Source organism: Delphinus delphis, chromosome 2, assembly GCF_949987515.2.
Source record: "Delphinus delphis chromosome 2, mDelDel1.2, whole genome shotgun sequence".
In the NCBI taxonomy this organism is placed as follows: Eukaryota; Metazoa; Chordata; class Mammalia; order Artiodactyla; family Delphinidae; genus Delphinus; species Delphinus delphis.
The window spans coordinates 138,153,493-138,167,558 of NC_082684.1; the positions used below are offsets into that span (position 1 = coordinate 138,153,493).

General features: G+C 55.3%; 1 protein-coding gene across 1 annotated transcript in view; it reads left to right on the forward strand.

The window, feature by feature from the left end:
- Positions 1-1,206: 1,206 nt before the first annotated feature.
- The window catches only part of RBPMS2 (RNA binding protein, mRNA processing factor 2), a 29,044-nt gene continuing 16,184 nt past the window's right edge, over positions 1,207-14,066 (forward strand). The window contains exons 1-2 of the mRNA XM_060005777.1: positions 1,207-2,877; positions 3,467-3,584. Of these exons, the coding sequence (XP_059861760.1) occupies positions 2,777-2,877; positions 3,467-3,584 (219 nt within the window). The 5' untranslated portion in view covers positions 1,207-2,776. The remainder of the gene's footprint in view (positions 2,878-3,466; positions 3,585-14,066) is intronic.

The window sequence follows — 14,066 nt, forward strand, 5'->3', positions numbered from 1 at the left end:
GAAGCTCAGAGGTGACATGGAGCCTGGCTCTGGGGGTAGGGGGTGACACTGAAGAGGCTGCTAGAGGCTAGGTTACTAGGTCACAGTCGGGCAGTCCAGTGGTTAGGATTCTGCGCTTTCACTGGTGGTCCAGTGGTTAGGATTCTGCGCTTTCACTGCCGAGGGCACGGGTTCAATCCCTGGTTGGGGAACTAAGATCCCACAAGCCATGTGGTGCAGCCAGGAAGAAGAAAAGAAAAAAAAAAAGTACAGGAAGGAATAAGACAGTTGCTGCCTTCAAAGTGCTTAGGGCTGGTCACATACAGGAAGCTGTCCGAGGCATTAAGCATCCTTATATAAGGTGTTTCTTATGAAGGCAAAAAAGAAAAAATAATGCAAATGCCTAACAATAAGAGGTAAGTTGAATTACGGCACATCTAATGGGGGTTAGGCAATCATTAAAATTTATGACTCGAGAACTTAAAAAGAAATTTTCATGATAGATTTAAGAAAAAAAAAGGACTATTTAAACTGTTCGGCAATTTTGTTTTTTAAAATATGCACAGACAAAAAGACTAGGAGGAAATATTAATAACCTTGCTCTCTACATGGTAGATTATTTTCTAAACTATTTTATAATCTTCCAAATATTCAACAATAAGCGTGAATTGCTATATCATCAGAATAGCAATAAATATCAGCTTCATGTATGGAAAAATACAGTGATGGGAGTCAACTGTGGACCCTGCATTATTTGTCACCACTTTTTTTTTAAAAGCACTTAATTAATTAATTTATTTATCTGCACGAGGTCTCATTGCGACATGCGGGATCTTTTTTTTTTTAAGTTGCGGCATATGCACTCTTAGTTGCAGCATGTGGGATCTAGTTCCCTGACCAGGGATCAAACGCAGGCCACCTGCACTGGGAGTGTGGAGTCTCAGCCGCTGGACCAGCAGGGAAGTCCCTATTTGTCACCTCTTTGGGCCTCAGCTTCCTCATCTATAAAATGTAGACCTGAAGGACAAGATGAGAAATCCTTCCTCTTTGAAAAATTCAAACTAACTTCTAGAGGATACCGGAGTTTTGAAAATGGGCCAGGCTACTCTTCCTGGAACAAGTAGGACTGAGTAGGATGAATCTTGAGGGAAGGGAGTATTTGGATTGATATGGGGGGGGGGGAGGGTCAGGAGGAGGAGGTAAAGGAGGAAGAACATTGCTCGGCCAAAGTTGGAGACACACCTAATGGGAATATCTATACTAGGGGCAGGGAGAAGGGGTGGGGAAAAGAGCCAGACTGGACAGAGGCCTGTGCAGGATGGTCAGGATATCTGGGGGTTCACAGGTTGGCTCTATCTGGAGGTGCCAGAGGCGAGAAGTACCTAGAAAGCTCTGGGTAGAGTGAAGCACCATCATTCATGGCAATGCCCGATTCCTACAGGAAGCAGTTGCCCTCATATTAGGGCCTGAACAGAGTGTTGGCAGTGGAGGTAGTGGGAAGCCAGGGTGTTCCTGGCCTTGCCACAGCACACAGCGGTTGCTCAACAATTATTTACTAGATGAATGTCATTGGAAAAGATATTGCTTACCTATAGACCTCAATTTACTCATCTGTGAAATGGCAGGTTAGGAAAGATTATAATTGGGGAGACTTAGTCACAGGAACAGTGTATACTTCCATACTCCACACTCCCGTAAGGTGGTGCCGGCTCCATTTAGAGGTAGGCACATTGGGGCTCTGAAGGGTTGAGTCACTTGTCCAAGGCCTGGGGTCCTAACTGGTTCATGACTGCAAACCTAGCTTATCTCACTCCACCGACGCTGTGCGTCGCTTCCAACCTTAAAATCCAGGTACCACTACCAGGTTTAGCAGGGAAAGTCAGAACAGGAACTAGGCGCAAGGTGACAGATCACACCCAGAGACGCCTGGTTCTGGGCGGGGTCCCGCAGGACTCCCCTCATCTCTCGGCAGTGTCTTTCCCAGTCCCGACAGAGCCTCTGGCCAGGATGCCCCAGGGCTCGAGGGCGCGGACCGGGGCGCTGGGGAGGAGCTCAGTCCTCGAGCAGCTCCGCGGGGCTCAGAGCTGCTGCGCTTTAAGCACGACCAGACGTGGGCGCGGGCTTTTACAAGGTGGCGTCAGGGGTCGGTCCCAGTCGGCGCGGGTTTTCAAAAGTCTGAGGAAAACCCAACACGGGACCACGCCCTTGAGACCCGCGGAGGGGAGTCACCACAGCCCCGCCCAAACCTCGGGCTCTGAAGAGGAGGAGGGGAAAAGGGGTGTGTGTGTGGTGTGTGTGTGTGTGTGTGTTTAAGCTGAGGGAGGAGAGGACCCCAGAAGCTGGGGGTGGAGGGCACGAATGAAACCTTCTCGGTCATTCGAGGTGCACACCCTCCCCCCACGCCTCCAGGGGCTAATAACCATTTGGATCCCCAACAGTCGTCTCCCCGCCCAGGGGAACTTGAGACCTAAGTCCCACCCTCTGGGCTGAAAGCCTGAGGCCAGAGAGGGGAAGTGATTTCCTCAAGGTCACGCAGCAAACGGCGCCCAGCCGAGGCCGAAGCCCAGGTGTCCGGCTCGCCTCGGCCATCAACCCCAGAACCGAGCCCCCAACAGCCCTACGCTGGGAGGGAGGAAGCAGAGGGTGGACGGGGACTGGATGGCTGGATTTGGGGGTGAAATTGCGCCGGACACCCTATAACCCCAGATCAAAGTACAAGGCGGAGACTCCTTCCTGAAGCCGACCATCCAGGAGTCCCGCTTCGGGCGCCCCCTCGCGTGGGGCCGCCGGGGTGGGGATGATGAGGGACGAGGGAGCGCGGGGTGCTCAGCACCCAGTCCCACCTCCGGCGGGCTGGGACGGCGCGGTGTACGCGGCCCCTTTAAGAAAGTTCGCTGGGTGAGTTCATCAAAGTTTAAAAACTCTCAGTGGAGAAGGGAAAGGGGAAAGAGAGAGGGAGAGAAAGGACGAGGGAGAGAAGGGAAAAGCTCCGCCGGAGACTGGCGCGCAGCGGCCCGGGCCGGGGCGAGCCCGCAGCGGGCGGCGAGGATTGGCTGCGCGTTCCCCCGGAGACCGCGGAGAGGGAGGGGGAGGGGGCTGGCCGGGCCCCAGCTGAGGCCGGTTCCGGCCCCCGCCCCCCGCCGCCGCCCGGCGCCCGCCCCCTCCCCCGGCGCCCGCCCCCCGCCGCCGCCGCCGCCGCCGCCGCCGCGGGCGCACTCGCGGGTCGCAGTGAAAAGGCGGAGGCGGCGGCCGCTCCGGCTCGGCTCCGGTTCCCAGTGCCTCCCCCGCCGCACCCCCTCCCCGCCTCCTGCACCCGCCAAACTTGATGTGACCCCAGCCCGACGCTGCGGCTGCCCCTCTCACCGCCCCGCGCGCTCCCCACCGCCACCCAGCCCCTCACCCCCGGAGCGCACCGCTCACCTCGCCCCTTCCCACCTCCTTGCCGGGGCCGGGCGCCGCGCTAGCCCTCCGCGTTCCCTTCCCCTAGCCACCCCCACCCCACCCCCCGCACCATGAGCAACCTGAAGCCGGACGGCGAGCACGGCACCAGCACGGGCACCGGCACCGGCACGGGCTCGGGCTCCAGCGGCACCCTGGAGGAGGAGGTGGGTCTGCGCCCCCGGGACTTGTTGGGTGAAGTACACGCGGAGGTGGGCGGGGGACGGGGCGCGCGGGGCCCCGCGCGCGATCTGGCAGTCGCTCCCGGCGCCTTTCCGCCGTTGCCCTTCGGCCGGGGAGGAGCAGCCCGTGTCCGGCGGGCGGGGGCGTGCGGCCTGGACTACCCCGCCGGGCGGGCATTGTCTCCCCGCCCTCCCAGGCTCGGGGCCGACCGTGCGCCGGCGGCCGTCAGTGCGTCCCGCGGTGGGCGAGCTGCGCCGTGTCCGCCCCACGCCTGCTGCCCGCGCGTCCTTCGTTCTCCACTCCGCCCCGCTCGCTGCCCTCTTCCGAGGCGCTCCTCCCGCGTGGCCGGGACTCCCGCCTCGGCTGGGAGGAACTGAGCGGGATTAGCACGGCGGGCGGGCGGCACCCACACTCCCTTGTACTTTCCGCCCTGACCCCTCCCCGTGACCTTGGAGGCCTGGGCCGGCTGCGCGGCACCTTGGTTCGCTAGAGTTGTAGTCATGGGGGTAGACGGCTTTCTTCACGGCCCCAGAGCTTGGGCTTTGGCAAAGATGTCAGCTGACTGAGTTGGGAAGGAGATGCCTAAAGACACTCAGTTCCCAGTTCTCGTCTCTCGGGTTTTGCCGTGGCAGACAAGCCAGGACCCCAAAGCTGGCCCTAGTGGGATTCTGCTAGGAATGTCCACCGGCCATGTGCTAAGAGGAGGGAGTCTGGGGCGGCTTCGTGCAATCACCAACAGCTGAGTGGCTAATTGGATGTGGCAAAATCCGGGAGGGTGTATGTGTGTGGGGGTGGATATAGCCTTAAGGCTATCAGTGAATGGAGACCAGAAGCTCGGCCCGCAGAGACAAAAACTGGTGTGGAAAGGGGGCAGCCTTCGCAGCTCTCTCTCTGAAGTGGCCTCTGCTGTGTCACTCTAGGGCCAAGAGACCCTAGACCCTTCCTGCCGCGCCCTGGCATGCTCTTGCCCAGGAAACCAAGGGCCGGTTATCCACCCTGAGCTCCCTTCCCCTTGGTCTGGGGGAGAAACCGCAGAGCCCCTGATGGGGGCTGGCGTTGCTGCCTCCCTCCTATCCAGTGGCGGGTGCCCGCCCGCCGTGCTATAGGTTTGGTGCAGAATGGCGGCACTGGCCCACGGCTGGGCTGGGCTCCTCACTGTGGGAGGGATGATGGGAGGGTCACACTGCCAGTTCCCACTCTTAGCAATTCAGAGGCCTGCTGCCAGCCCCAGTCCACCAATGGCATGACAGCTTGAGAATCTAGGTCTAGATCCCGCTTTCTGTGGGGAAGGAAAGGAGGAATCTACAACGCTTCACTCTGAAGAGTGGCGAAGGAAGGCCTGACATATGTCCACGAGTGCGGTGTGGGCTCTAGTGGGCTGGGGTTCATTTGGCTCCTAAAGTCCTTGTCCTTCTTGGACCTTGATGCTGACAGGCCCTTGGCTTTGGGGACCCCATCCTGACTCTACCTGGTTGTTCAGAAACTCCCCTGAGAGTTGGGGGAGGCTGACAGGGTTGCTAGTATGTGTGTGGTCTCTGCTGAAATTGAGGGAGGGAAGCCATCTCCTGTGAAGCTGGGCAAGGACCCGGAACCACTTCTGCTAGAGGGTTGACTTCAGCAGGGACTTACCTCGCCGAAGAGACCCTCAGACCCACCCGTTTGAAATGGGAAGGGTGAACCACGTGGCCAGTCTAAAGTCTTGGAGGAATCGTTTGAGGTATTGGTCACTTTTTTCTAACTAGCTTTTTGAGAGAGAGGGCAGAATCATCAAGAAGTGGAATCCCTGCTCTCCCTCCTTGTGGGCAGAGGTGGGCTACAGCCCTGTAGTGCTTCAAGGAGTTCAGTGCAACTGGTGCTGGGGAGGGTGGGGAGCATGGGCTCCTGTTTAACAGAGGTCTAAAACTAAGGGCCCCAGTGATTTCTTGGAGCCCAGAGTCTGCTCTGGTCCGGTAAGCACAAGAATCGGCCCCTTCTCCTCATTAGCTTTCTGAACAGTGGGCCAAGAGCTCTTCAGCCAGGGTTCCATCTTGGATGGGTGGTTTGAGCAGGAACTAGACGTATTCTCTTTAGCTTAGATGCCCCCTAGGTAGGCAGTTCTGCAACCCCCAAGAGCCACCATTGGGGAAATCCGCATTAGCAGTGGTGGTTTACTCTCGTGGTTGACCCAGGCTGGCTCTTGGAGATTAGCTAAAGCAAACCTAGGAAGCCAAGGAAGAAGTTAGAGGTCAGCCCTCCCTGAGATGTCGCTGAGTAGGAGGTGGTTAGACCTGTAGGGATGGAAAAGGCATTCCAAGAAGAGGGAATAGCATGTATAAAAGTGGGGGGTGGATTGTGGAGCCACATGGCTTGTTTGGGTGACTACCAGGAATTTGCTATGTTGCAGTAATGTTGGAGGCCACGTTATGAACAGCCTGAGATCATGCAGGCTTGGGAGGAAATTGGCATTTTTCTGCTACTTAAGAAGAAGGTGTGTTAGAAGCTTTGAAAACTTCTAACCCTTTAACCCTTTGAAAGCTAAGGAGGGCAGCGAGGAGTTAAGGGGAACAGCTACGTGTCCCTTTCAATCTAGAAGCCATACCCCCCCCCCACCCCGAGGTGCGTCTTGGCTGGTGCCTGAGCTCCAGAAGGTGAGGCAGTACAGCACCCAAGCCCTGCTCAGGGCAGGCTTGCCTCTGGTGTTGCCCAATCCCAGATTCAAGCATCTCCTGTCTTAGTGATTCTTGAGAGATGGCTGGAGAGTTACAGTGTTTCTGGGGAAGGGTATATGTGGTTTGAAAGAATATTTTATTTTGAAAATGGAGACATATTTTAATACAAGGCAGTGTTAAGTTACAGTAATGACTCGTTGGGGGCCCCCTCAGAGGAGGGTGGTGTTTGGAATCTTGGGGTGGGGAGTGCGGTTCAAGTTTCTAAGAGTTAAAGAAGTTTTATGCCAACCTAATGGTAAGCTCTAGAAAGGCAGAGATTAACGGTAGCTAAGGGAACTACAGCTTGACCTGAGCGTCTTGGCCCCTCACTGCCCTCCATCCCCATCTTTGCCTGTCCATGGCATCCACCAAAGCTGGGCCAAGATCGCTTCTTGCACGTCTGGTACCCCACGGTCCATCATGTGTCCTCTAGGGGTCTCTGAGGATCCAGCTAGGTCCCTGGCCCCTGGCAGGATGGCCAAGGTTAGCACTCACATGAGTGAAGGAATTTCAGGGTTCAGTGTGTGACTTGGGCACTGCCCCTTTTCTCTGCCATCAGAAATATTTGACAGAATCTGGGACATCTTGGTGCTCTGTCTGCAGACTTTTTTTTGGTATAACAGGAGGGAGGCATCTATGCTTCCAGACTTTTACCTGGAAACAGGACCCAAGTAGGTAGATCCAGACAGATCTGGTAGATCAGACTCCCCTCCTCCCTGGCGGTTGTTGTGAATGTGTCTTCTCTGCTCAAATAACCTAATGGTAAGGCTGTACTATGCGTAGTAAACCCATACATAGTCTTTGTACCAGGCATTGTTTTGAGCACTTTACCGTTTTAACTCATTTAACTTCCACAACAGCACTGTGAAGTACTTATTACTATTTTATAAGTGAGGAAACTGAGACACAGAGAGGTTAAATAGCTTTCATGTAGCTAGTAATTGGGTAGGTTGGGGTTTGGACCCAGAGTTTGCTCTTAACAACATACTATACCCACTGTTCTGTTTTATATTGGGGGTTTGGATGAGACTTGGGGGTGGGGAGGGGAGAGGATCTGCAACTGAAGTTTTTTAGGGCTGAGCTTTAGGTGATGACAGCGTCCCAAGCAGAAGCTCAGGGACTGGCTCCAGGCTAGTTCTCTTTGGGTTGGTGGCATCCCAAGACTGGGTGGTGGGAGCTGTCAGCCCCTGCAGGAGGAGCATTTTATCACAGATAATGTTTAGAATTGTTATTGCGGTGATAAAAACCAGAACAAGTGAATTCTCTACAGACAGTACATCCCCCTTGTAGCCTGGGCTGGGGCTGACTGCCTTCACACCCCACCCCGACCCTTGATTCCCTGTTGCGTTGGGCATCTTAACTAAAAAAATTGTACTTACTCCAAAGTGACTGCCTGTCGTTTTGGGGGTCCATTCTCTTGGGTCTCCTTACCTCCTCCTTCCCTGTAAGTGGGCAGCCTGGCTAGTTTGCCCCAGTAAGAACCAACTTCTAAGTATCATTCAGTGTTTGGACATTCTGATTTCTCATCTCCGTCTCTGGGGTGGGGCTGGGGGAGGAGTCTGGCAAGTATTGTAACTAGAGGCAACACATGAACTGTGGGATGCTTTGCTCTGTTTTCATGCTCTGCACCCATTTATCCCACTGGTTCTCCAGACAGTCCTGAGAGGTAGAGGAGAGGAGTCCTCCCACCTGCCCTGAGTGCTAAGTTCCTGGTCCAAGGCCACCCACCTCTGGTTACCCAGACCCGAGCTAGAGTGCTAGCTTCTGGCAGCACCTGGTGGCCTCCAGCCTCTGCTCAGCCATTGATTTTGGGTAGCAGCAACATTTGATGCCTTGTCGGTTCCTCTGCTGTCCCCTGACCATGGCTGCCTCAGAGGGGTCCTCACACCCCAGGCAAAGCTGTGAGGCAGTGGGGCAGAGCCCGTCTCCCATACTTCAGAAACCATGTTGCTGTGAGGTGGGAACTGCAGACAGCCCACGAAGCTTCCTATGCCGAACCCCATCTACTGCCTGCCCAGGGACCAGCACGGCCTCCTTGCTTTCTGCTTTTTCCCCTATTCCGTCCTTGGATGGAAAGAATAAGATTACCTGAGGTGTGCCAAGGCTAGACAGGTGGCAAGATCGTTGGGTCCTCCATTCCTGAAGAGTCCACTGGTGGATCCATCCATGCCAGGCGCCTCCAGAATGTAGCAGGAGCTGGGTGTAGTGGGAGGGTCTGCCTTGGCCCATCTGTCATGGCCTTCAGTCATTTACAGCCGACTGAGGAAAGGCTCTTGGCTGTCACAAGTCATCAAGGCCACCTGTATAGTTCTGAACAGGCCTAGGACCCTCAGGGAGAAAGGGCAGGGTCTGACCTGGACGAGCCCATGGTATGAGTGTCTGGAGTCCCTACCTCCTTTTTTTTTTTTTTTTTTTTTTTGCGGTACGCGGGCCTCTCACTGTTGTGGCCTCTGCCGTTGCGGAGCACAGGCTCCGGACACGCAGGCTCAGTGGCCATGGCTCACGGGCCCAGCCTCTCCGTGGCATGGGGGATCCTCCCGGACCGGGACACGAACCCGTGTCCCCTGCATCGGCAGGCGGACTCTCAACCACTGGGCCACCAGGGAAGCCCCCTACCTCCTTTTTGTGGTTAGCCAACCTACCCTTTCCCAAGTGAGTTTTGGGCTTTAACTGGGAGAGGTCAGAAGAAATTACTGGAATAGGACCTGAGACCAGTTTGGGGAACCTTTGTTGCGATCAAGGCTGTGAAGAGCTTCCACCCAGACTGGTCCCTGTTCTTGTGTGTAATTGTAGCCATATGCGGGCACAACTTGGGATGGAGTGGTTCTTCTGTGTTGGTGACAGGGGAGCTCCAAACCAGAATCTAGGTCCTAGAAGTAGTTTCTATCTCTGAACAGAGACCCTCTCCCAACAGGAGTGTCCCTTTGGGAAACATCTCTCGTCAGACTTCATCTGCCTCAGTCAGGTGGTGCACAGGTGTGGCGTGCTCGGTGCTTTGTGTTCCTGTGCACGGTGCCGTGTGTTCACACTGGATTAACATCACATGGTTTAAGGGTTGGAGGTATTGATTTTGGAGCTAGGGGAAGTGCGTGGGATTCCCCTAGGACAACGCCTTGAATCTATGGGGTAGCATATAGCAGTGGTGACAGCTGCAACCTTTGCCAGCCACAAGGGTCAGGCAATAGATTGGCATTGGCTGACCACACAGCAGTAGGAGGGACAGGGGAGGCTGATGGCACAGGAGGGAAGGGAGCCTTGCCCAGAAGCTTCATGCTGGAGACCCTGTGAGCCTGTCTTTCTTTTTTTTTTTTTTAACATCTTTATTGGAGTATAATTGCTTCGCAATGGTGTGTTAGTTTCTGCTGTGTAACAAAGTGGATCAGCTATACATTTACATATATCCCCATATCCCCTCCCTCTTGCATCTCCCTCCCACCCTCCCTGTCCCACCCCTCTGGGTGGTCACAAAGCACTGTGCTGATCTCCCCGTGCTAATCTCCCTGTGCTATGCGGCTGCTTCCCACTAGCTATCTGTTTTACATTTGGTAATGTATATATGTCCATGCCACTCTCTCACTTTGTCCCAGGTTGAGCCTGTCTTTCTGAGTTGCCTCTGAAAGCCTTGTCCCTGGTTCTGTCTGGAACCAAGTGGAAAGCAGGCCACCCACCCCACCCCCACCCTGCCTCCAGGCAGCCTAGTCAAGGAGTCTGCATAGCACAGTTCACGCTATTTGGTTGGGTTCCCTAATGAGGTGTAGCGCAGGGCTCGCAGCAGACTTTGACCAGGTGTGTTCCCAAGATGTGAAGCCTTCCCTTCCTGGGGGTAGAAGTAGCTTGGAGTATAAGGTCCGAAGCCTTATTTAATCCAGCTTAGTTCCTCCCACCCCTACACACACACACAGGTGGAGCTGTAGGGCACATTGCAGGCCCTGAAGGAAGAGCCCCAACTTCCCAGGCAACTTGGACTTGACCCCCAGCTCTGCCAGTGGCTGGCCAGGCACCTAACTCCTGAGCTGGTTTCCTCAACTGTAAAATGGGCCTGTACCACTCTGCCCGTTACCTCAGAGGCCTGTCAGGCTCACACTCCGATGGTAGGTGTGAAAGAAGTGGAAACTACAAAGTGCTGCCCAGCTTGGGGCCTTAGAGCCAAGCCCTGATACATGTGATTCGGGGCTGGAAGTAGCAGGGGCAGGCAAAACACTGTGGAACAGCCCCTAAACCTGGACTTCTCCCCGCCAGGTCAGACCGTGATGACGTTGGCGGTGTCCTAGGTGGGCACTGCTTGGAGGGAGGCTGGGCGCTGTCCTAGCCTGGGAGCTGAGCAGCCCAGAGCTCCTTGGAGGAAACAGGAGGCGCTGGCGTTCTGGGAGCATGTGTGTTTGTATCTGCTCGCTGTACTGTCTGGCTGTATCTGCTTGCTCTTTTTCCCTGTGTCCTTGTTCAGCCCTTATAAGTCCTGGGTCTGCGGGCCATGTCACCACATTCCATCCACCTCTCGTCAAGTGGCCCCACTGAGAGGGACTTCTTTCCCCCGGGGAGGCGTAAGAGCGACCTGCCAGTGCCAAGCCTAAGCACAGGACCCAGGCAGAACCCAACTCTCACCCCGCCCCCTACATATGTATCCAGAAGAAAAAGGCCAGGCCGCTGAGATCTCTGCAGAGGTACAGTGACTTGCTCTGTGGTTTCTGTTTGGCAGCTCCGGTATTGCCCCAGCAGAGAGACCCCTCTCAAACCCCAAGGGCCTGGCTTCTGACATCCTGCTTTCTCACCCTCTCAACCTCTACCCCTTCTTTACTGCTTTCTTTGCCGTCTTGTGGGCAAAACGAAAGCACTGGAGCTCTGAGCCCATGGAGGACAGTGCCCGAGCATTACTCCCAGACTCCATCACGGTCTCCCACTTCCCTGATTTCTTGGAAGGTCAGGGTGTGAAGGGCCCTGAGGCGAGTCCACCCCTCCTCTTTATTGCTGAGGCAGTGGTGAAGGCCACGAAGCCACTTGCCTGGCCGGTGGCAGGGCTGGGACTTCAATCGGGCTCCTTGACAATTGCTTTGAGGCTCTTGTTCTTTTGTTTCTGTGTCTGGTCTGTTGTCTGAGCAGGAGGCTGAGCCTGAGTCCTGTGTCTTGGTTCTCAATGACCCTTTTCCCCTTGCAGAAGCCAGGGCCGAACTGGGCGTGATGAAGTTTAAAAAGGACCTTCAGTATCTTTACAGCAGGAACGCGGCAAGCTTTATATAACGCAGGCTGCAGCTCATAAACTCCCATGATCTGGCTGGTGGGGCGGTAGTGGGACACCGAGATGGGGTGGCTTGGGCTTCTGTTTGGACTCGGGGCTTCCTGGGGCTGTGAGGGGCCCTGCTCTACCCCCACCCCTTCCCCGCTGCAGAAGGCTGCTCTGGGAGTTGGCAGTCTGTCAGTCTTCCCTCTGACTTCCCTATACCTAACTGTTTAGGACTAGCCATGGGATCATCTAGTGGAACCCCGTGCACCCCCGGTCAACCTTCTGCTAAGGACTGTTGCTGCCCTCTTAGCTCAGAAGCTGAAGGTCATTTGTTCTGGGCACCTAAGGCTGACCCCCACTGGGCTCTGAGTGGGTTGGTGGTGTGAGATCAAGGTTTGCAAAAGAGCATTGACTTGTGAGCCGGGCACCTGGGGACACTGGGGCTGCTTCTGATACGCTCGGTGACTTGGAGCAACTCACTGGACCTCAGCTAAAAATAAGGTTTCTTCCAGCTCAGATGTTCTGCATTTCGGTTCCTGGAGAGGGCTGGGAATTGGGGAAGGATGTGGGAGGGGCTTATGAGAGGCTTGTTTTTCCCTGTTTGGATTTCCCTCCTCCCCCACCCACTTTTGTAAGGGGTGTTTTCCATCCAGATGACACCAGCAGGGCTCCCCATGCTAAGAGGCAGGGTTCAAAGTAAGCGAGTTACTTGAACATTTTGATGAAGTGGTTGGTTGAAACAGTTCCCTTTCCAGATTGAATTCTAACTTCAGAGATGCTGGATTGCCACAAAGAATCAATTTTCAAGTATCATTTTTATCTCTTTGGTATGATGTTTCTATTGCCCAGAGTCAAGTTTCTTAGCCTCGTGAGGCAGAGATTCACCTAGAAGGCAGGAGTTGTCTTCTAGTGGGGAGTGTTTCTGGTGGACCGCTGGGATTTATTTGGGGATGGGGGAAGGATGGGGATGACCCTGATGTTCTCCTACCTCAGCATCCTTTGTGCCCTAGATGGGAGGTCCCTGGAGTCCAAGTCCAGGGTGCTGTCTTGGAGAGTACAGGGCTGGGGTTTGGAAGGAGGCCGTGGTTGTCCTTTGGAGTTAAAGGGTAGGGGGTTTAATATCCATGGACATACGACTGTTTTTGACAGCAGTGTTTACCCCTTCCGTCTCTAATAAAAACTGGTATTTACGGCGCTCATCCTCTCAGCCACAGTATCCTGCTGCCACCCTTAACCTGAGAAGTTGAGTATTCAATTCTTGGTATGAAGGTGGAGTGTGGCCAGGCCCCAGCCTGGGCTGATTGAGTATGGCGTCCCCCCACTAGGGAGGGAGGGCCTCGTGGTGTGGCCCCTCGGACCCCACACCCCAGTCCTGTCCCACATGGAGGCTTTCCTCTGGGGGGAACGCCCCCTGCCCCGCCTCCCCCCACAGCTCCCTTCCCTTGACTTCTGCAGGGCCCCCATGTGCTGGGCCCTGTGTGTGCCCAGGGGAGGACAGAGACCTCTAAGCAGCCACTGTTGGGGGAGCTGGCCTTGGCCTGGGGGCACTGGAATGACAGGTGTGCCTGTGCAGGTGTCCAGGCTGACAGAGATGTCCACCTGGGCTGATGGAAAGAGGTCGAGTCCTGCCTCGAAGCCTTTTAGGCAGAAGCCTGAATTTCTGCTATTAGGCTGATGCCTTGGGTATCACTGTCACCTTGCTCCTGGAGGCTTCTGTTTACTTTCATTTTTTCTGAAGATCTGTAAACAACTGTTGGTTTGTTTGTCTGAAGGAAGATCATTACTGACACACAAACAGGAATGAGTTTGTCAGAGCCCCTTCTTCCTACTTCTCTCTAAAAAGTTGTCTTCCCTCTGGGCTGGGGAGGGCTGCAGTTTTCACCTTTACTGAGGGAAAGGGCTGCACCACCCGGGGGCTTGGGTCCTCTGTCCTGCTGGGATTACAGAAGGTGCTGGAGAGGCTCCTTGAAGGGGGCGTTCCCTCCCCAGGGGCCTCAAGAATAAGGCTGAGGATGGGGGCCACCACTTCCTGTGCCCTTCTCTGCCCCTCCCCGGAGCACTGGGAATGAGATGGGTGGCCTCCCGTGGAGGAGGGAGGAGCAGGCAAGAGGTCGTTGGGAGCCCCAGGCACTCGAGGTCCAGCAGTAGCTGGAGGGAAAGGGCCCACGATCACACAGCAAATACCTAGCCAACCCCAGGAAGCCTGCCTACCAGTGATAGCCTGTGGTGTGGACTTCCTAGAAGGGGCTGGACTTTCCCACCCTCTTGTTCCCAGCACCCCCAGGGAAGGATAGGCAGCAGGGCTTGCTTGAGGGACGAGCAGCCTCGGGAGTCCCCAAGCTTTGCTGGCCAGGGACACCGTCGTGCTGAAGGCCAGTTTGCTGCCCTAGGCAGGCCTGGCACTGGCTGGGACCGCCAGCGAGGCCAAGTCTGCTCCTGACCATCATGAAGGCTACACACCATGTCTGCGATGTCCTGTATGGGGACACCTCTCTGGCCAAGTTCCTTGTCCACGTTGAATTCGGTGCTTCCAGTGGTTCCTCAACGTGTGTCTTTTACTG